Here is a 23,838-nt window from a genome sequence, read left to right on the forward strand (position 1 = left end):
TCTAGAAAATAACACAGAGTATATTTTGACATTTAAATTAAATTTCTAGTTATCATAGTCAAAGAAAGAAAATAGAGATGTCCAGCTTGAAGGACAGAGAGAAAGATAAAATTAATGAAGATAACGAAAGTGCAATGAGAGTTTTGAAACGAACTTTCTAACTGTCACAGTAACCAACTATTAGGAGCTGTCAAATTATGACATTTCTAAAAAGCTTGTTCACTTGCACTGCTCTATTTCCGATCAAATATCTCGGTTATTTGTAACTTTTGGAAGAAAATTGTGTCGAGTTAAAATAAGGTCAAAATTACAGGCTATATTTTGACGTTTGAATGAATCTTTTAGCTAATATAGTAACCAAGTTAGCACGTGTCAAATAAGGACACCTCTGTCATCTTTAACACTAGAAAAATGTCAGTTTGAATGAAATGGGGAGGTATAAAGACATTGACGAAATGTAAATCCAAAAGTAACAAATTGTAATCTAAAAAAATATTTTTTGGGGATTTTTTATTTAGACAAGGATCTGACAACCCTCAGTTTTACGCAAGAAAACTTCTGAGAAAATTCTGTTTTATTTAGTTTTTTTTTTAACAGTGCATGCTTCAAAACATAATATATTTGTAAAAGGCTTGTTGCCAAATTTCAATTGCTACAAATCTCCATAAAAATTCTTTTCATTATTAAGAAATATTTTTTATTTTTAACCAAAAATATGGAAAAATACCAATTTTACCAGGGTTGCCAAAATAAAGAATTTTCTTAAAAAAATAGGAATATTTTTTTCTTTGGTTATATTTTTTCGGGGTATTACCAGGGGAATAACTGGGAATTTGAAATCGAACACTTACTACTCGAAACCAGCCCTTTTGGGGCAGTTTGAGTTTATGACACATTATACCTGAAAAATCTGTGAAATCTAAAGTTTTGTATTTAAGTAATGTAGGGTAAAATAAATTGAGTGAGACAGGAAATTTACCTATTTTACCAGTAAATTTATGAGTTTTAAAGTTATGAGTTTGACAGAACTATGAATCCACCTTAATTCTAGCAAATTCTATGAAAACTTTGACATTAGTGACAGATATCACGTGGTTTTTGGAAGATAATAAGATAATGCCTAAGGATAGCTAGGCAGTCACGTAACCACTGTCAAAATAACTGTCATAAATCTAAAAAAACACGTTTTGTATCGAACACTGCAAGAAAACTTTTCTAAATCCTGATTTTTGCAACATTTGAGCACAATTTGATAGTCTGAGACAAAATTGCTTGTCAAACACACTTGGAGTGAGAAAATGGCTGTTTTATGCCTGTTTCCCCGATACTTCCAAGTCGATTTAAAGTTCAACTTAAGCTAAGTTGAGGTTTGAATGTGACAGATTAGGTGCAAAATAATGCAGTCTAAACTAAACTTAACTGAGCTGTCCTTAAACTCAACTTGGCCAATGATTGGGAAAACGGACATTAAGCATACTTTTGAAATGCTCGTTAAATTTTCTATCCAATAACATTAAAAAATACTACAAGATTTGGTACAGCCGCGGAGAAAAACGGTATCAAAGCTTGAACTGACAGAAACACAGTTTGAAAGGACAAAAGAGAGACAAAATTGCCTGTAAAACTCACTTGGAGTAAGAAAATTACTGTTTTAAGCACATTTTTGGAATCCTCATTAAATTTCCTATCCAGTAACCTGAAAAAACATTACGAAATTGGATACAGTCAAGGAGAAAAGCGGTTTTAAAATTTGAACTGCCAGAAACACAGTATTTGTAATTACCCATCACTATATTTAAATTTGGCGTGTACTACAGTGTTCTAATCCGGTTTTTATCAGCTATTAGTGTTCTTTCCTTATAAAAACTTGGTCTAGAAAATAACACAGAGTATATTTTGACATTTAAATTAAATTTCTAGTTATCATAGTCAAAGAAAGAAAATAGAGATGTCCAGTTTGAAGGAAAGAGAGAAAGATAAAATTAATGAAGATAACGAAAGTGCAATGAGAGTTTTGAAACGAACTTTCTAACTGTCACAGTAACTAACTTAGGAGCTGTCAAATTATGATATTTCTAAAAAGCTTGTTCACTTGCACTGCTCTATTTCCGATCAAATATCTCGGTTATTTGTAACCTCTGGAAGAAAATTGAGTTTAGTCAAAATTACGAGATACACTTTGACGTTTGGACGAACCTCCTAAATGTCATAGGAACCAAGTCAAATTGTTACACCTTCAATATTTCTAATACAGTTAACTGTCGTATTTCATGTTAAATGTCACGGTAATTTGTAATTTTTTAAATGAAATTGTGCTGAGATGAAAGAATGCTAAAATTACCGAGTATATTTTGACGTTTAAATGAAATTTCTAGTTGTCATAGTAACCACGTTAGCACGTGTCAAATAAGGACACCTGTAATTTTTGAAAAAACAAAATAAAGATGTCCAGTTTGAAGGAAACAGAGAAAGAGAAAATTAATGAAGATAGGGAAAGTGCAATGACAGTACGAACTGTCAGAAGAAGCTTGTTCACTTGCACTGCTCTATTTTCGATCAAATATCTCGGTTATTTGTAACTTCTAGGTCAAAACTACAGGTTATATTTTGACGTTTGAATGAATCTTTTAGCTAACATAGTAACCAAGTTAGCACATGTCAAATAAGAACACCTCTGTCATTTTTAACACTAGAAAAATGTCAGCTTGAATGAAATATTTTTTTTTGGGGATTTTTTATTTAGACAAGGATCTGGCAAACCTCAGTTTTACGCAATAAGAGAACTGCTGAGAAAATTCTGTTTTATTCAGTTTTTTTTTAACAGTGCATTCATTAAAACATAATATCTTAATGAAAGCAAAATTGAGTGATATGTTTTCCATGTTTGTGTTGGGGATATAGGAGAAACAACAGGACCTAGTACAGCAGAAAACTCGGTGAGCCAAGCCCCGTTACCAGCTGATACGGACGCGCCCAAACAGGTGGTAGGAGGTAGAGCCAGTATTCCTGACGAGTTAGAACCCCACCAATTGGCCAGGTTGCAGGATTTGAAGGAGTCGAACGCTTAAGCGCCCTTATTAGGTCAGTTTTTAACATTTTAACCTTTTTTGATCGTCCGCAATTCACATATTTGGTCGGTTTGTTTACTCCGATAATTGCTAGTTTTTCCCTCACTTGGGTTTAGTGTGGTAGCAGCTTTGGAGGAACATCTGTGACAATCTAAGTGTAAACAAAAAACACAAAGTCGTTTAAAATACAAAATGCTCGACTTTGAGTTTTTTGTTGGCATTTACATTGGCAATTCTACGGTGGAAATATGGACTATTACTTTTTACATCTATGACAATGGTTCTTCTGGCGATTTCATCATCGTGTTTGGTTTTTTACTTGCATGGCTTTTGATTCTCTCTCTAGGTTCTTGGCTACGTTATTTGTTCAGACATTGGTTGGGGCATTTTTTATGGCGATCCTGGTGGCCTCTAAAAGAGAGTAGGTCTAATAACCCCTCTTGGTCACGTTGAGGAATTTAGTTAAACTCTTATACAGGTTGTCCAGTAAGCACATGATCAAAAGGGTACTGTGACATTCTTTAGATCGAAAGGTGAGGATTTGACGTAATTGTCATTAGAACATAGCTATTTATGTAACCAGTTACGAAAAGATCGATTTTGTGTAACGCATGAATGTTTGTAGGGCGAGCGCAGCGAGGTCCTACAATTTGAATGAGTTACACAATAAGACATTTTCGAAACGTGTTGCATACATAGTTTTTTCTAATTTTGACCAAAAAGCGGTAAAAAACATCTTTTAAAGTGATTTAACACAAATATTCACTTTCATAGCACCTTGTATAAACTGTGACAACGACAAGTTATGATGGATGTCGCCCATATGTTTCTACGGAAATGCATAAAAACAGGGAGTGATGAAATGAACTTTTCATAACTAGTTACATAAAGTGACGTGAACGTTTTGTCACTCTAATCAGTTTTAAAAAGTGTCACTTTATATGCCAAAATTAGAAAAAAGTGTTTTTTTTTTTTTAAAAAATCTATTTTCGGAAATATTTGGAGAATGATTTTAATGAAACTTGCTGTGGACTTGTCTCTAAGTAAGGCTCATGGTTTGATGAAACAACCACGTCCATTTGCCTTCTAAGTTCTTCAGTGACTGGGTTCAAAAAATACCAGAACTTTTTATTTCGTCGTTAAAATTAATTTTTTATTATTTAATCTGATGTATTGGTCCTTTTTCAAGGCTTTACTACTCTTGGTAAAATCTTCTAGCATTCATAGTTCTTCCGCAAAAAAAATTTTTTGTGTCCCCCTGCTTTTTACCATTTTACACATTTTTATTGCAAATAATAATAATAATAATAATAACAGTCTTTATTTCGAATTGTGATTAGGATAGAGTACAATGTACATTATCAACTAATACAAAGGAAATAGCGTCATGATAAACTATGAACTATGTAGTACTTAAAGATACTTATACAGGGTGTCCGGAAAATACGTGTACAACGTTTGACGACACACTCCTGACGTCAAAATATGTCGATCTAAGCCGACTTAGTTATATCCAAAATTGTCTCGTTTAGCCGGTAGAGGGCGTCAAAAATTTGTAAAAATATTGGGTACAATTTCATTTCTTAAAGAGTATTGATAAGTGTATTCAGCAAGATGGCGGTCATTTTACACATTTGCTTAAGTAATGTTTTTGGTTTACTTAGTTTCTTACAATAAATAATTTCAACTTTATTATACCTACTTTGATGTATGCAGGTAATTGTAATTTTTTTTTTTCTGGCGAAACAGCTCATCCACCGGGAAATATTAAAGAGGTAAAATAGCTTCAAAATACTTCCGGTCACTCGACAAAAATATCTGGGTTGTCATAACGCCGTTCATATAAAAAATGAGGAGAAATGTTGACGTATTATATCACTTTTATAACACTTCCACTTATTTACAGCCGGTGACTATACTACTAGAAAACGTCATTTTATAGTATTAGTCTACATACTAAAATTCATTAAAATCCATTAGCAGGTTTTCACGTACTTTAGTAAAAAACCAATATTTTTACAAATTTTTGACGCCCTCTACCGGCTAAACGAGACAATTTTGGATATAACTAAGTCGGCTTAGATCGACATATTTTGACGTCAGGAGTCTGTCGTCAAACGTTGTACACGTATTTTCCGAACACCCTGTATATAGAGTCCGGATTAAAAAGCACTAAAATTGTGAAAAAAAGCGCTTAAAAAGCAAAATCATTTTCCTCCAAAAATGCATAAAAATCTGTAAAAATGCTTTAAAAAAGCACAAAACTCTTTCAGAGATACAATTTCTTTTACTATTTTTGAGTTCAACTTCTAAAAGTTTTCAAACTGCTTTAGAAGCATACGGAAGATTATAATTTGGAAGGTTTTTGAACTGTTTAAAGAGCATATTGAAGGTTCTGGAAGGCTTTAGAGGCATTTGGAAACTCTTACACGGTTCTAGGATTTTTTGGAAGCTTCTAGACTAGTTGAAAAGCATTTGGAATCTATTCGATGACTGTTCTAAATGCTTTTGGAAGCTTCTAGACTGTTTTAAAAGACTTCCGAATGCTTTGGAGGTTCTGTAATGTTTTGAAATCTTTTCAGACTACTTTCGGAGCATTGAAGTTTCTGGACTGCTTTTAAGACATTTTACTTTGAACTTTTGGAAGCTTTTAAATTGCTCTTGAAGCATGCGGAAGCTTTTAGATTGCCTTGAAACTTTTTGAGAGCTTCTAGACTAGTTGAAGACTATTTGGAATGCTTTAGACTGCTTGAGAAGCATTTTGGAGTTTCTCCAGTGTTTTAAAACCTTTTTAGACTAATTTAGGAGCATTTGTAAGGTGTTTGGACAATTTCAAGATCCTTGAAGATTCTAAGGCATTTGAAACCTTGTAGACGTTTGAAGCTGTTACTGCTCTAGAAGTATACGGAAGCTTTTAGACTGTCTTGAAATATTTTGAGAGCTTTTAGATAATAAATTGAAAAGCATTTGTTAGTGTTCTAAAAGCTTTTGGTAGCTTCTAGTCTGTTTTGTAAGCTTTTGTAAGGCATTTTAGAGCTTCTATAGAGTTTTGGAATATTTTTACATTTTTTTAGACTACTTTAGGAGCATTTGGAAATTTTTTGGTCAGTTTAAATTTGTAAATTGATACTTATACATTTTGCAGCATTTCAATACAGCAAAAGTCAATATTACCACTTGGCCCAATGGCCTACTGTGCAACGTTACAGAACCAATAAGATTACGTCAAAACTCCTGCGTTTTTCTGTCAAAGCAGTTATTAGTTTATTTTTAAAAACTTGAAAACTTGTTAAAAACTAGTTAAACCATACAATAATAGCAGTAAATAAGCACAAAAAGAAGAAAAAAGCAAAAAAAGCATGAACAAAATCTGTCAAATGACGTGTTTTTGTATAAATCGTTCACATTAGATGTCAAAAGTTGGTTGCTTTTATTATTTACAAAAAACTAAATTTCTAGAAATCCGGACTCTACTTATATACATTTTCAGCGATTTTTCCCTAAATACAGATTTCAGAGAATAAGCAATCTTTATTTAACAAAATAATCCTCTATAGTGTAGGGTTCTAATTCAATTAGTAAATTTTTTACTTCTTTTTTGAAACTTTTGTCCGTCAATTTTTTCAGCCTGTCTGGTAGGTTGCTAAATAGGCGAATACACATATATTTTGCATTCTTCTCAGTGAGTGTTAATCTATGTTTTGGACAGTTTACATCTTTTTGTCTTGTGTTGTATGTATGATTGACTTTGATGTTAAATAGGTTTTGGTTCTTTTTAAAAAAAATGAGACACTCATATATATAAATTGCATAAACTGTCATTATTTTATTTTTTTTAAAGATGGATCTACATGAATCTTTGTATTTCATTTTGAACATTAATCTAATCGCCCTTTTTTGAATTACAAATACATTCTGTATTGAAGTATTTCTACCCCAAAACATAATTGCATACTTCATAATCGATTCAAAGTTGGCAAAGTACAATATTTTAAGGGCCGCCAGGTTCAGATACCCGGAAACAATTCGAATTCCGTAGCAAATTGAGTTTAACCTGCCTAGCAGAACATTTATGTGATCAGACCAATCTAGAATTTCATCAATCTGCACTCCCAAAAATTTTATGTTCTTGGCTAGTAATTGGCTCCTGTCAGTGAGAAGGTGTATTTTATTAGGTTTCTCAAATGTACCTTGTTTTGTTGAAAAAATAATCACACTTGTTTTTTCCATATTTAAAGCTAATTTATTTTTTTTAAACCACTCAGAGGTCCTAATAAACAGATCTTTTCCAGACTGAATTAAAGTGCTGATTTCCTCTTGACCTACAAGTAAATTTGTGTCATCTGCAAAGTTGACGATTTTTTCATTTTCTTTTGCTATAGAATTCAGATCGTTCATGTAAATTACAAAGAGTAGTGGCCCCAGAATACTGCCCTGGGCTATTCCATGTTGATTTTCTTTTATATTTGATGTGTATGGCTTGTTGTCCCTAAATAGTTTAACCTGTTGTTTCCTATGAGATAAGTAAGAATCAAACAATCTCAGGGCCTTACTTCTAACTCCATAGAGTTCTAATTTTTTTAACAATAGTTATTTAATTACACAAAGATAAGTCTAAAAATATACCTATTCCTAGTTTATGGTTTTCTATGTGTTCAAGGATATGACTTGTAAACTGAAACGTTGCTGTTTGTACTGATCTTCCGGCAATGTAGCCATGTTGATAACCATTGAAGAGGTCGCACATTATAAAAAAATCTGTTAGCTGTGTATATAAAACCAATTCAAAAATCTTTGAAAAGGCTGGAAGGATGCTTATTGGTCTGTAATTTCCTATTTCATTTTTATCACCTTTCTTATAAATCGGTTTAACTTGAGCAGTTTTAAAATAACCGGTTAATTTGATAACTACAAATGAACTATCAAAGTTTTGACATAATTTTCTATTGAAATTACCAGCCAGATCTCAAAAGCAGAAGATTCTCAAAAAAAAATAGAAATTACAACAAATGTTCGATATGCCCACCATTTTCTCGGATGCATAGCTGGATCCTTCGAATTGAACCTTCCTCAACATTTCTGCATCATCCCGAATTACGTTCGCCTCGTTCTGCGTCCAACATAACTCTTCCTCGAATTCCACAGGAATAGCGTAGAAAAAAAATCTAATCGTGTTAAGTCGGGGGATCTAGGGGGCCATTCGACAGGAACATCTCTTCCTCTCCTTCCGATCCAATTGTGTGAGAAAGTGTTGTTTAAATGTGCAGTTACATTTCTGTTAATGTGTGAGGGGGGCATCCTCCATTAGAACAGGCAAAGTATTCACTAAGAATTCAAGATAATTTTTACCATCCAAGCGATGGGGCAGGATATAAGGACCCAGAAGAATGTCGCCGATAGAAGATTTTACCAAGAGTAGTAAAGCCTTGAAAAAGGACCAATTCATCAGATTAAATAATAAAAAATGACGTGGTTGTTTCATAAAACCATGAGCCTTACTTACAGACAAGTCCACAGCAAGTTTCATTAAAATCCATCCAAGTATTTCCGACACACCAATAACTCTCTAACTGGCCCATCGATCACTAAGGGCGAGATTGAAAACGCCATACGTATCTCAAAAAATAACAAAGCGGCTGGCCCAGATGAAATTCCTTCAGAAATACTGAAACTCCTAGATGAAAGAGGCATCACAGCACTACATAAATTATTTAACACTATACAGGGTGGTCCAGTTTTAAGTGTCAATAATTCACCATTTGACAGCTAATCAAAAAATAAGTTGACTTGCATTATGTCATTTTTCTGAAAAACGTTTCCTAAGGAAGATACAGTCCTCCAAATATCAATTTAAAAAATCGTTTTATAGTTTAAAACTGAACATTCAAAACTTGTGAAAGTCCAAATTTGTACTGAATAGTCTAAAAACTTTTTTACTACTAGGAATGGTCTTATGATTTGCTTTCTCAGACTGCCATCCTGGTTGAGTGTCTGAAACTGGCATTCAAGAACTAAAAAAAGTCCGGAAATCAACACAAAGATTGTATTGTGCATGAAACTCATTTTTTACTACTAAAAATAATATAAAAGTTAACTTTTAATGCTAAAACGGACCTTACTAGGATTAAAGAGAGTCCAAAAGTATATTCAAGACTTTAATTGGTGTACAATTGAATTTTCTGGACTGGACAACAAGTCTAGAAGTAAATTAAATTTTCGGACAATTTTATTTCTAAAAATTAGTTCTCAAGACTATTATTGTAGCATTTGGTACCAAAATTTTTTACTCTTATTACTGAAGAAACTTGACTTTTGGAAATAGTCTTAAACTCAATTTTTCAGTCTTAAAAAGCATTAAAAACAGTCTGAATTTCTTAGAGATGCTACAATTTATTGCACCTATGAGTGTAGAAGTCAATTTAATAGTGAAGAAGCTTGAAATAACATTTTCAAGACTATGGTCAGTGGACAAACTGGCTTTTAGGCCTGATAAGTCAAAAACTTTGTTAAGATAGTCTTGAAACTCGATTTGAGGCACTGAAAACAGCCTTAAAACACTAAAAACAGTGTAGTTTATTAAGAAGGTGTCTAGAAGTCGATTTAATAGTGACAAAGCTTGGAATGCCATTTTAAGTGTATGAAGAATGTAAAAAATGTTTTTTAAGTTTGATATGTCAATAACTTGGTGAAGATAGTCTTGAAACTCGATTTTCCAAGCTAAAAGCAGTTTTGAAGCACTAAAATTAGTCCAGAATTCGAAGAAAATGAAAAGCAAAGTAAAAAGCACGAAAAGTTCGTTTTCAAGACAATTTTCATGAATCTAATGTTAATGTCCTGCATCTAAGACTATTTTCAAGACTAAAATATTGAAATTTGCCTTAAAATTATGAAAACTTACTTCAAATGCAAATTTTAAGCTTCTGATGTCACTTTTCATTAGTTCAGTCACATTTTGGGGTTCAAGTCAATTTTTAAGGTTTAAATGTATGAATTTGTAGTAACAAATTTTTGAAAAAGTAGTTTTTATGTCTTACAAGTCAATTTTTAGTATTAAAGTCTCTCGATTTGCATGAAAACTGGTTATAAACACAATTTTTAAGCTTCTGAAATTTTTATCTTTTCTAATTCAATTTTCAAAACTAAAGTCTTTTAGTTTGTCTGGAAACTATGAAAACTGGCTACAATAATATTTTTTAAACTTCTTAAGTGAATTTTCCGTTTCTAAGACAATTTTTAAGTTGGGTTAGGTTAGTTTTGGGTCTTTGACCGTAATAACGTGTAATAAAGTGCTTGTTCCAAATTTGATCAATATTGCTTCAACGATCTGACAGTTATGACAAAAAAAACGATTTTTTAAACAGAAATTTGAAGGACTGTATTTTCCTTAGGAAGCACTTTTCAGGAAAATGACATAATGAATATCAACTTATTTTTTAATTGTACACAGTACCCTTTTGATCATGTGCTTACTGGACACACTCTATAATAATAATAATCTTGGAGGGTTGATGGTGTTAGTACTACATAAAGAATTCTCCTAAAAATTTCTTAAATTATCTTGTGGTTTTCTCGAAAAATAAATATCTGAGAATTTTCTACCTCTAGTACTACACCGTATACTCCCTTCATGTTTGTCATAGTTTATCTTTTTGGTTGGCAGTTTACTGCAGACTAGTTTTAGTGTCTTGTGGCGTGGTTTCCTAGACTTTTTGGATTTCTTCTTCTTGCACAAATAAAGCTTGTTGCTATACAACCTAGTCTACTTAATTAAAACTGCCAGCAAGATTTTTTTGCAGGTTAAACGTCTTCCTCCTGGCCGGTGACTGCGCACAACAACGACGGGTGATTATTCGCGCAGCACTGTATTATAAAATATACTGGGCGTTTGCAAACGGGAGATAGTAAACTAATTTTTATTCTAAAATACCGCAACGCAACTATAAAAATAAGTACGTTTAAGTAGAAACGGAAGTAGAGGAGTAATCGATGATTCGACTGACCTAAGTAAGCTATACGCCTGCGTTTTAGAGGTGTACAATTTGTTTAGGTACTTTTTCTCTCTCGTGTTGTTATATGAGAAAGAAAATGAGACTCCGACAAAAATGTTATTATTATTAGGGAATTTTAGAATTTTTTTGTTTAATTTAAAGGAATTTTTCCAGGCGGTTGTTCTGATAAATGTGTGAACTATGCTTAATATTTGTAATAAAATAAATTTCTTTGAGAAAGTTGACTTACGCACGTACAGGGTGTCTCATTATAAATGACACCCTTTTAACTTTTTTTGTTTACGATTTTAGAAAAAAAAAGATTTGAACGCAACCTTCTTGAATTATACAGGATGTCCCAAAAAAGTGTGACATACCAAGTGAGAGAGTGAGATGCGCAGCATTCAGTTTAAACGTCAATAACTCGGTTATTTGACAAGTGACAGTAAAAGTGATTAGAAATAAAATTGTAGAGAACATTCCGAGGTTTCCAAAAATACCATTAAATCAAGTGATCGAGTTTACCGTTTGGCCGCTAGAGGGCGTCAAAGTTGACCGTTAACTAAAAAATTGTCAGAACCCATCAGCTGCGCAGCACTCTGGTAAAACATCAATAACTCGGTTATTTGACAAGTGACAGTAAAAGTGATTAGAAATAAAATTGTAGAGAACATTCCGAGGTTTCCAAAAATATTATTAAATCAGGTGATCGAGTTTACTGTTTGGCCGCTAGAGGGCGTCAAATTTGACCGTTAACTAAAAAATTGTCAAAACCCATCAGCTGCGCAACACTCTGGTTAAACGTCAATAACTCGGTTATTTGACAAGTGACAGTAAAAGTGATTAGAAATAAAATTGTAGAGAACATTCCGAGGTTTCCAAAAATATTATTAAATCAGGTGATCGAGTTTACTGTTTGGCCGCTAGAGGGCGTCAAATTTGACCGTTAACTAAAAAATTGTCAAAACCCATCAGCTGCGCAACACTCTGGTTAAACGTCAATAACTCGGTTATTTGACAAGTGACAGTAAAAGTGATTAGAAATAAAATTGTAGAGAACATTCCGAGGTTTTCAAAAATACCATTAAATCAGATGACCGAGTTTACTGTTTGGCCGCTAGAGGGCGTCAAAGTTGACCGTTAACTAAAAAATTGTCAAAACCCATCAGCTGCGCAACACTCTGGTTAAACATCAATAACTCGGTTATTTGACAAGTGACAGTAAAAGTGATTAGTAATAAAATTGTAGAGAACATTCTGAGGTTTTCAAAAATTCCATTAAATCAAGTGATCGAGTTTACCGTTTGACCGCTAGAGGGCGTCAAAGTTGACCGTTAACTAAAAAATTGTCAAAAGCCATCAGCTGCGCAACACTCTGGTTAAACGTCAACAACTCGGTTATTTGACAAGTGACAGTAAAAGTGATTAGAAATAAAATTGTAGAGAACATTCCGAGGTTTCCAAAAATATTATTAAATCAGGTGACCGAGTTTATTGTTTGGCCGCTAGAGGGCGTCAAAGTTGATCGTTAACTAAAAAATTGTCAAAACTCATCAGCTGCGCAGCACTCTGGTAAAACATCAATAACTCGGTTATTTAACAAGTGACAGTAAAAGTGATTAGAAATAAAATTGTAGAGAACATTCCGAGGTTTCCAAAAATATTATTAAATCAGGTGACCGAGTTTACTGTTTGGCCGCTAGAGGGCGTCAAAGTTGACCGTTAACTAAAAAATTGTCAAAAGCCATCAGCTGCGCAACACTCTGGTTAAACGTCAATAACTCGGTTATTTGACAAGTGACAGTAAAAGTGATTAGTAATAAAATTGTAGAGAACATTCCGAGGTTTCCAAAAATATTATTAAATCAGGTGACCGAGTTTATTGTTTGGCCGCTAGAGGGCGTCAAAGCTGACCGTTAACTAAAAAAATGTCAAAACCCATCAGCTGCGCAACACTCTGGTTAAACGTCAATAACTCGGTTATTTAACAAGTGGCAGTAAAAGTGATTAGTAAAAAATTGTAGAGGACATTCCGAGGTTTCCAAAAATACCATTAAATCAGGTGACCGAGTTTACTGATTGGCCGCTAGAGGGCGTCAAAGCTGACCGTTAACTAAAAAATTGTCAAAACCCATCAGCTGCGCAACACTCCGGTTAAACATCAATAACTCGGTTATTTGACAAGTGACAGTAAAAGTGATTAGAAATAAAATTGTAGAGAACATTCCGAGGTTTCCAAAAATACCATTAAATCAAGTGATAGCCGCTAGAGGACGTCAAAGTTGACCGTTAATTTAAATAAAATTGTAGAGAACATTTCTTCAAATCTTCAAGAGAGTGGCGTTCAAATATTTAGAACTTTTGTATGAACATTTTTTTCCTAAAATCATAAACACAAAACTTAGGGGGGCCGTTTATAGTAAGACACCCTGTACCTACCTTCTGTATGTATTATTATTATTATACTATTCTGAATAATCCCCGTCTTCTTTCAGCGGTGCCTTCTAATACGAGCAGCTCTCGATTTCATCGTTAAAGCAGCCTAAATATCCTAAAATCAATCGCGCATTGTTGTTCCTATTTTGTTTAATTAAATAAGTGGTTTCTAGATGCAAAAAGCGTACTGTACTTGAATAGTAAAGCGGCACAAATAGGTTACATGTTAAAGAGGAATCAAGAGGTGCCAGCGTAAAATTAAAACTTTCAAAATCACCCCTGTAGTTGACCAACTTTATTTTAGTTAACTCAACTATACAGGGTGGTCCAATTGTTCTACACCGTAAAACTTGCAAGGTCGGTTAAATTTTGCCGTAGGAAATATTGTTAGAAATACTTTTTGTTTTTATTAATAAACCGAAAAGTTTTAAAAATCGTTTGGCAATAATTTTTAAAGCTTTATGCTGGCTAATTGTCCAGAAATTTGAGTGATTTATTATTCCAAACATATTTTAGAGAAGGATATAATACTTTATATCGGGTGCCCGTTGTACGAGCCTCACTCGTTATTTGAAGAGATGCAAGGAAGTTTAAATAAAGTATCTCCCCTGTTTGTAATGTAAATAAATAAATTCTAGAAAACGGCAAAAACCCACCAATTTGTAAATTTCTACTCGTAGAAAGCCAAAACAAGTCTCGAATTTGATGTTTAATTGTCTTAAATTGTTTTGGTTGGTATAAGTGATTTGAAAGGTTGGCGAATGCAATAAATAGAAAATACGCTTGCAGGTAAACTAATACACTTATCTAAAGTAAATAAACATTTTGCCCTGATGTTGAAATGCCTTAGATTTTACTATCATTATTCTTTAAACTGTTCGGTGTATCATCCCTACACAACATGAAATAAATCATTTATGTAGGTTGTAGTGTTTTATTTGTCCGAATTCCTAGAAACAAATTAATCATTCTATGTAATTAATTGTTTTTAAAGTCACTTTAATGCGAATAACTAACTGCTCGTCAAAAACAATGGGACAGCAAAACTAAAGCTCTATCAACTATTGACGTTTCAAGATAAGAGGTACTCCCTCTGGTGATCAGTTTGGAAAACAGTTTCGGGCATTCTTCGTTTGTTTACATTGATTGACAGTGTCATATTATTTATAATGTTAGGTTAGGAACGATTTTAGTTCAACTGGCACTGCGATCTTAACTTGAAACGCCAATAGTTTCTGAGATAGCAATGCTAATGCATCGAATTTGTAACACCCTGTATAAAATATAGGTTTATATCTCAAATTAATTTTTAGTTTTTGTGTGTGGCAATTGCCATGGAATTTTGAAAAAAAAAATATTTTTTAAAGAGTCACGTGATCGTTTTCCACTTAAAACTGATATTTTTTAAAGACACATTACTCTTTTTACAGTAAGAATGGTCACGTGACAGTTTTAAATGTCAAAATGTTATTTGAAGAGTCACGTGACGATTTTCAATCATCAAATTTATTTTTAAAGGTCTAGTGACCCTTTTTTAACGTCAAAACGGAATCCTGAAAGTCACGTGACGGTTTTTCAGTTTGAACCGATATTTTGATAACCACGTGACTATTTTCCAATAAAAAGCTCATTTCATTAGCTATACATTGACATATAAAAGCTTATACAAAGTGTAGCAAATAATAAGCTAGTTATTGACGATTAAACAAAAAAATGCACCAAAAGAGTCAACTTTGACGCCCTCTAGTGGCCAAACCGTCCAACCTATTAACGCCCGTTGGGGTATTTTTAGAAAGCTCATTTCATTGTCTATCCATTGACGTATAAAATTTTACCAAAAATAGTGCAATTAAGCGAGTTTTTTAGGATTAAACAAAAAGATGGACCAAAAAAATGATAAAAAAATGGTCAAATTTGAAGCCCTCTAGCGGCCAAACCGTCAGCCTGTTAACCCAAATAGGGATATTTTTAGAAAGCTCATTTCATTGGCTGTCCATTGACGTATAGAAACATACCAAAGATAGGGCAATTACGCGAGTTTTTGCGAATTAAACAAAAAGATACCCCAAAAAAATTGGTCAACGCCATTGACGCCCTCTAGCGGGCAAACGGCTAACCAAATCGATTTTTATACGTCAATGGAAAGCTCATTTCCTTGGCTGTCCATCGACATATAAAAGTATATACAAACTGCTACAAATACACGTGTGTTATTTACGGTTTAGTGACAGGGTGCACCACAAACATTTTTTGACTGGTTAAAAGCTAATTTGACTATAGAAAATTAGGAAATCACGGTCACGTGACTTACACTAGATCTACCACGACGTAATGCTTGGAAATTTTTTGAAAAACTGTTTTTACAAATGACAATTTTCCTAAAGGTCAAATTTGCCTGAAACACCGCCACTATCCTAACGGGTTTTGCGCGTTATGTTGGCCAGTTAGTGCAAGCGAAAATCGACCTTAATGATTACATTTCTACAGCTTTGCTGCTACTCTAGATTTGGCAATCATTGTGCTAGGTTTGTGCCAAATATCAGGGCCGTCGCTGCCCGATTAAAAAATAGAATTAGAGCGGTAACAGAAAAGGAAAAGATTTAGTTAGCTTTGGAGCCCTCTGGCGGCCAAACGAAGCAACCTATCAAAACAGGCAAAATATTTTTTGAAAACTTATTTTATTTCCTATCCATTGACGTATAAAAGTCTATACAAAGTGTTGTGTGTGACAATAAAGACAGTTTTGACTAAATTTGACAACTACTACTTTAACCTTCATTAATTCGGTTATTTTGACAGCTACAGGGTGGTTCAATGTATCAATTTAAAAAGTGATTTTTTTTATTTAGTTTTGCACAAAGAATCAGACAGAATTATAAGAATGAAAAACTAGACTTTCTGTCTTTCTTTAGAACTGATTTTTTGACCACACTGTATTATATATTTTGGCGTTTTTCTGCACCCATTCCTAGAACAAACTTGTCTAACATGACAAAACACAAAAAGAACTTTTCCTGATATGCATAGGTTAAAAATGTTTTGGACACCAAAAATATCAAATTTCACATAAAATGGTAAATATCTCAGAAACGGATACAGATAGGTATATGGCATTAATACACGAAATATGTCTACAAGTTGACGTAGAATACAAAAATAAAACAATATACAGGGTGTCCCATTTAAAACAAGCAGCAGTTGATATCTACTTCCGGTTAAATTGTTGCACGCACATTTTCTTATTTTTACTTTTTTTAGTTAAAAAAGGTTTTTTTTTGACTCCCCAGTTGTGATAATTCAGGAAGTTAGTGGGTATTGTTAGGTTAAGTTAATTATTAAAAATTACTGGGCATTACTGGCATATCAGGAATTAGTGTACCAAATTCCAAATCCCTCGGTCAAAGCCAACTTGAAAAAAAAACTAAAAAGTGTAATATTTCAGTGATTTTTAAGATTAACTACACATAGACATACTTCTAAGGAACAGGGCCCAAATATAACAAAAGAAGAAGTTATATATGCAGTTAGAACAACAAAAAACAATAAAGCTCCAGGACCTGATGAAACACCAACAGAAATTATCAAATTAATTGCAGAAGACCAAATTGGAGTACTGGTAGATCTGTACAACACTGTATATAACACCGGAATCATCCCTGAAGAATGGCTCAAATCAACATTTATTACACTGCCAAAAAAAGGCAGGAAAAGGAATGCAAGGATCACCGGACGATCAGCCTAATGAGCCATACCCTTAAGATATTCCTTAAAATTATACATCGAAGAATTTTTAGAAGGATTGAACAAGATCTTAGCGAAACACAATTTGGTTTCAGAAACGCAATGGGTACTAGAGAGGCGTTGTTTGCTTTTAATGTGTTGTCTCAAAGACTCATGGACGTCAATCAACCAACATATGTAGCCTTCCTCGATTATAACAAAGCTTTCGACAAAGTCCGCCATAATCACCTCATAAAACTCATGAGAGATAAAAACATTGACAGGAATGATATCAGGATAATAACATATCTCTATTTTAACCAGACTGCCAAAGTTTCGGTGCAAAATGAACTTTCAGAAGAGATAAAAACAAAACGTGGAGTAAGACAAGGATGCGTGCTCTCACCATTACTCTTCAATCTGTATTCAGAAGACATAGTACAAGAAGCACTGGAAAATCAAAAAACAACGGGAGTGACAGTTAATGGGAAGGTTATAAACAACATCAGATACGCGGATGACACAGTACTAATAGCAGAAACCCTGGAAGAACTGCAAAGGCTGATAGATCTAGTAGTACAGATCAGCGAAGAAAGGGGGCTCACACTTAACACCAAAAAGACTAAATTCATGACAATCACAAAACACCAGCAACAGCGAGAAACATTATGGATCAAAGGGGAGCCAGTGGAGAAAGTCCGCAAATACGAGTACTTGGGAACGATTGTAAATGACAATAATGATTATTCACAGGAAATAAGATCAAGAATCGGAAAGGCTAGATCAGTGTTTAATAAAATGAGGAATGCATTAACCAGAACAGATCTTAGTCTACATCTTAAAATCAGAATGCTTAAATGCTACATATTTCCAGTACTATTATATGGAATGGAAGCCTGGACGCTTAAGAAGTGCGACACTGACCGGCTGGAAGCGTTCGAGATGTGGGCATATCGAAGAATCCTCAGAATAAGCTGGGTGAGCAGAACAACGAACAAGGAGGTGTTGAGAAGAATGGGAAAGGAGAAGGAAATAATCAACACAATCAAAATCAGAAAATTGCAATATCTGGGCCACGTGATGAGAGGGGAGAGGTACACACTGTTGCAAACTATTATACAAGGAAAAATACAGGGTAAAAGAAGTATAGGAAGAAGACGCATCTCCTGGTTGAACAACCTAAGGCAGTGGTACAACAGTAGCTCTGTTGATTTGTTCAGATCCGCAGCTTCAAAGATAAAATGATGATAGCCAACCTTCTTAAAGGAGACGGCACGTAAAGAAGAAGAAGACATACTTCTATTGTAGTAAATGGCATAAAATGGATATTTTTTTACAGTTATAGCCAACTGTCATTTCAATTTAATAGAATTAGGTAAATTTTTGAAAAAAACGGTAGACATTAGCAAAAAACCAAGCACGCCACTGGAATCACATCGAAAAAATGCCTTAAGAATGTGTTGGTTTCACTTCGATATTTCAATAAACAAAAAAGAAGTTTTCAAAATGGACGATATTTGAAAAACGCCCTCTAGCGCCGCGAACTGACAAGATATCGAAATACGGTTTTTGCCATTAATCTTTTGGGGGTTTTCCTGTCAAAACACTATAAACCCTGTACCTGACTATTTTTAAGGTGCAAATGCTCACGTGACCGTTTTAATATTAAAAATGGAATAATTGATAATGTAGTGGGAAAATCCAGCACAGAACGTCATAATAAAATAAAATTGTGAAAATTGTGAACGTCTTTTATTGCATCTAATCTCTGTTCGATTCCACATTTTATATATTTTTTTTTTAACTTAAATGAAACAGATCTTCAGCACTGCTGCTATAGTTATCAACGTAACGTAAATTTAATCTCAACAGACTAAAATATTAGATAATTTAACGATAACTGTTTATAGAATTAGTTGAAGAGGGCGTTCCAATAAATTTCTGTTCAAACACGACAATAAATTAGATATGGTCAAGTAAAGTCCTGGCAAAAATTACAAACTTAACCACAGTTTAATTGTCTTGGTCCAGTCAACAGGACATTAAAAAGTAGGCTGCCAAATCGACCAGGAAGTTAACTTAACCAGACGCGAATCAATGCAATTAAAAGCTACCATTATTAATTATTAAAAAAATAATATTTATGTGTATGGCTCAGTTTGGCGTTCAGTTTAAACTACTTACTTTAAAGAAAGAGTTTTCTTTAAAAGAGAAGAATCGTCCTTAGTGATGGTTACGCAGTTCTTCCAACTGAAAATCACGAAACAAATGGTAGCGTGATTGTGGTACTTTTAATATTAAAATTTTTGATATTTGTAAATAACTGATTGGAAAAGTGACTCTAAAAATGTCAACTTACCTCAGCCTCGCTGTCAACAGAGTCGCCCTCATCGTCACTACCGTGCACAGATGCCGCTGGTGTAGTTACGCGGCTAGAACTCGGACTGGGCGGCTCCGAAATAGGTCTGGGATACTTAAGAGTACCGATCGAGTTTTCGATATCCTCCACTAAGTCAGGGAACAATTTGTGAAGCGCTTGCATCCTGGCTTGACGGTAATACTGTAAAAAATACAGAAGTAAACTGTCTCTAGTAGTGTCTCTTTTGAGTTATGTGTGTTATACAGACACCCTGTATGTTATTATGTCACTTTGTAGTCCCAACTCGAGGCTTTCTAATTGAGCTAATTGTTGGAGAACGTTTAAGGCACACCCTGTATATGTTAGCGAATTTTTTCAGTTGATTTCTAGTTTCAAATCAGTGACACTTAAAATGTTTTATGCCTAACCTAACCTAACCTGTCAGTGATTCCACAACTGTCAAAATTCCTTCCACTTATAGGCATGACACAGTGTAAAATTTAAATTGAGTTAGGTTAAACCTACTTTATACCTTCACCAGGGCATTTTTGACAGTTGTGACGTTTGGCTGTCGGTTCCTCACTTAAGTTGACTATCACAACTGTCAAATTCCCCTCCATGAAGCTATAAAACTAGTAAAACAAAACATAAACTAGACCACACACATGACAAAAATGTAAAATCTAATTTTGAGTTAGGTGTAACTTATTTTATATCTTTAAGAGAGCAATTTTGACAGTTATGACGTGTGACTAGTCTATTGCTGACTTAAGTTGATCTATTTTGACTATGGCAACTGTCAAAATTCATTCCATAAACCTATAAAACTAGTAAACTAGAACACATCATGCAGGACAAATAGTAAAGTTAGATTGAATGCATTTTATACTTTTATGGATACAATTTTGACAGTTGTGACGTCTGACCGTGTATTTTTTACTTAGTTTAGTCTATTATAAGTGCGGCATCTGTCCAAGTTGCCTCCATAAAGCTATAAAACTAGTGAACTAGACCACACACAAACAAAAATGTAAAATCTAATTTTCAGTTAGATGTAACGTATTTTATATCTTTATGAGAGCAATTTTGACAGTTATGACGTGTGACTAGTCTATTGCTGTCTTAAGTTGATCTATTTTGACTATGGCAACTGTCAATTCATTCCATAAAGCTATAAAACTAGTGAACTAGACCACACACAAACAAAAATGTAAAATCTAATTTTCAGTTAGGTGTAACGTATTTATATCTCTATGACAGCAATTTTGACAGTTATGACGTGTGACTGGTCTATTGCTGACTTAAGTTGATCTATTTTGACTATGGCAACTGTCAAAATTCATTCCATAAAACTATAAAACTAGTAAACTAGAACACATCATGCAGGACAAATAGTAAAGTTAGGTTGAATGCATTTTATACTTTTATGGATGCAATTTTGACGTTGTCCGTGTATTTTTTACTTAGTTTAGTCTATTATAAGTGCGGCATCTGTCAAAGTTTCCTCCATAAAGCTATAAAACTAGTAAACTATACCACACACATGACAAAAATGTAAAATCTAATTTTCAGTTAGGTGTAACGTATTTTATATCTTTAAGAGAGCAATTTTGACAGTTATGACGTGTGACTAGTCTATTGCTGACTTAAGTTGATCTATTTTGACTATGGCAACTGTCAAAATTCATTCCATAAAGCTATAAAACTAGTAAACTAGAACACATCATGCAGGACAAATAGTAAAGTTAGGTTGAATGCATTTTATTGTTTCATGGATGCAATTTTGACAGTTGTGACGTCTGACCGTGTATTTTTTACTTAGTTTAGTCTATTATAAGTGCGGCATCTGTCAAAGTTTCCTCCATAAAGCTATAAAACTAGTGAACTAGACCACACACAAACAAAAATGTAAAATCTAATTTTCAGTTAGGTGTAACGTATTTTATATCTTTATGAGAGCAATTTTGAAAGTTGTAACATGTGACTAATCTAGTGCTGACTCAAGTTGATCTATTTTGACTATGGCAACTGTCAAAATTCATTCCATAAAGCATTAAAACTAGTAAACTAGACAAAAATGTAAAATCTAATTTTCAGTTAGGTGTAACGTATTTTATATCTTTATGAGAGCAATTTTGACAGTTGTAACATGTGACTGGTCTATTGCTGACTTAAGTTGACTTATTTTGACTATGGCAACTGTCAAAATGTACCAAACTAGTAAAACAAAACACAAACATGACAAAAATGTTTTATCTTCATACGAGTGCAATTTTGACAGTTACGACGCGTGACAGTCGATTCCTGACTTACTTTGATCTACTCTATGACTATAGCAACTGTCAAAATCTCCTCCATAAAGCTATCAAACTAGTAAAGTAGAACACACGCATGACAAAATGAAAATCTAAGTTTTAGTTAGGTTTTTTTTTTAGTCTGTGCTTTAACATACCTCCACGAGAGCAATTTGACAGTTCTGACGTGTGACTGTTGAGTCCTGACTTAGTTTGATCTACTACGACTAGAACAAAACTGTCAAAATCAAATCCTAACCTAAAAACTATGTATAAAATGCCTTTAACCTAACCCAAACTTAAATTTTACGTTATTGTCTGTTACATTGTGTCTCTGTTCTAGTTTGGTAGATTTTGACAGTTGCCATAGTCAAACTAAGTCAACTCAAGTCAGCAATAGACCAGTTACACGTCATAACTGTCGAAATTGCTCTCATAAAGATATAAAATACGTTACACCTAACTGAAAACTAGATTTTACATTTTTGTCATGCGTGTGTTCTAGTTTACTAGTTTTATAGCTTTATGGAATGAATTTTGACAGTTGCCATAGTCAAAATAGATCAACTTAAGACAGCAATAGACTGGTCACACGTCATAACTGTCAAAATTGCATCCATAAAACAATAAAATGCATTCAACCTAACTTTACTATTTGTTCTGCATGATGCGTTCTAGTTTACTAGTTTTATAGGTTTATGGAATGAATTTTGACAGTTGCCATAGTCAAAATAGATCAACTTAAGACAGCAATAGACTGGTCACACGTCATAACTGTCAAAATTGCATCCATAAAACAATAAAATGCATTCAACCTAACTTTACTATTTGTCCTGCATGATGTGTTCTAGTTTACTAGTTTTATAGGTTTATGGAATGAATTTTGACAGTTGCCATAGTCAAAATAGATCAACTTAAGACAGCAATAGACCAGTCACACGTCATAACTGTCAAAATTGCTCTCATAAAGATATAAAATACGTTACACCTACCTGAAAATTAGATTTTACATTTTTGTTTGTGTGTGGTCTAGTTTACTAGTTTTATAGCTTTATGGAGGAAACTTTGACAGATGCCGCACTTATAATAGACTAAAGTAAGTAAAAATAGACGGGCAAACTTCACAACTGTCAAAATTGCACCCATGAAACAATAAAATGCATCCAACCTAACTTTACTATTTGTCCTGCATGATGTGTTCTAGTTTACTAGTTTTATAGGTTTATGGAATGAATTTTGACAGTTGCCATAGTCAAAATAGATCAACTTAAGACAGCACTAGACTAGTCACACGTCATAACTGTCAAAATTGCTTTCATAAAGATATAAAATATGTTACACCTAACTGAAAATTAGATTTTACATTTTTGTCATGTGTGTGGGCTAGTTTACTAGTTTTATAGCTTTATGGAGGAAACTTTGACAGATGCCGCACTTATAATAGACTAAAGTAAGTAAAAAATAGACGGGCAAACGTCACAACTGTCAAAATTGCACCCATGAAACAATAAAATGCATCCAACCTAACTTTACTATTTGTCCTGCATGATGTGTTCTAGTTTACTAGTTTTATAGGTTTATGGAATGAATTTTGACAGTTGCCATAGTCAAAATAGATCAACTTAAGTCAGCAATAGACCAGTCACACGTCATAACTGTCAAAATTGCTCTCATAAAGATATAAAATACGTTACACCTAACTGAAAATTAGATTTACATTTTTGTTTGTGTGTGGTCTAGTTTACTAGTTTTATAGCTTTATGGAGGAAACTTTGCCGCACTTATAATGAACTAAACTAAGTAAAAAATTTGACAGTTGTGACGTCAGACGTCACAACTGTCAAATTGCACCCATGAAACAATAAAATGCATTCAACCTAAGATTACTATTTTTCCTGCACAATGTGTTCTAGTTTACTAGTTTATGAAAGGCATTTTCAGAGTTGTCATAATCATAATAGATCAATTTGTCA

The 23,838-nt window shown here is 33.6% G+C and overlaps 2 protein-coding genes and 1 long non-coding RNA gene across 9 annotated transcripts in view; 1 reads left to right on the top strand and 2 right to left on the bottom strand.

Moving 5' to 3' along the window:
* Nucleotides 1-14,415, top strand: part of LOC145726117 (protein nervous wreck-like) — a 52,384-nt gene extending 37,969 nt beyond the window's left edge. For 3 of the 7 annotated variants that reach the window (XM_081975078.1, XM_081975081.1, XM_081975082.1), the window contains exons 19-20: nt 2,902-3,081; nt 10,865-14,415. In XM_081975078.1, coding sequence (XP_081831204.1) covers nt 2,902-3,068 — 167 coding nt within the window. In that variant the 3' untranslated portion in view covers nt 3,069-3,081; nt 10,865-14,415. The remainder of the gene's footprint in view (nt 1-2,901; nt 3,082-10,864) is intronic. The other 4 variants (XR_014177487.1, XR_014177488.1, XR_014177489.1 and 1 more) reach the window with 4 other exon arrangements.
* Nucleotides 7,302-9,012, bottom strand: LOC145726148 (uncharacterized). Its single transcript, XR_014177505.1, has 2 exons — nt 7,673-9,012; nt 7,302-7,616 (listed from the first exon to the last, which is right to left on the bottom strand). It is a non-coding gene; the product is annotated as an uncharacterized LOC145726148 (long non-coding RNA).
* A 4,527-nt stretch (nt 14,416-18,942) lies between the features above and the next one.
* Nucleotides 18,943-23,838, bottom strand: part of Glys (glycogen [starch] synthase) — a 32,987-nt gene continuing 28,091 nt past the window's right edge. The window contains 2 exon segments of the mRNA XM_081975086.1: nt 18,943-19,462; nt 19,572-19,772. Of these exon segments, the coding sequence (XP_081831212.1) occupies nt 19,436-19,462; nt 19,572-19,772 (228 nt within the window). The 3' untranslated portion in view covers nt 18,943-19,435.

This window comes from Ips typographus, linkage group LG3 (genome assembly GCF_016097725.1).
Source record: "Ips typographus isolate SLU linkage group LG3, UJ_Ityp_2.0, whole genome shotgun sequence".
Classification (NCBI taxonomy): Eukaryota; Metazoa; Arthropoda; class Insecta; order Coleoptera; family Curculionidae; genus Ips; species Ips typographus.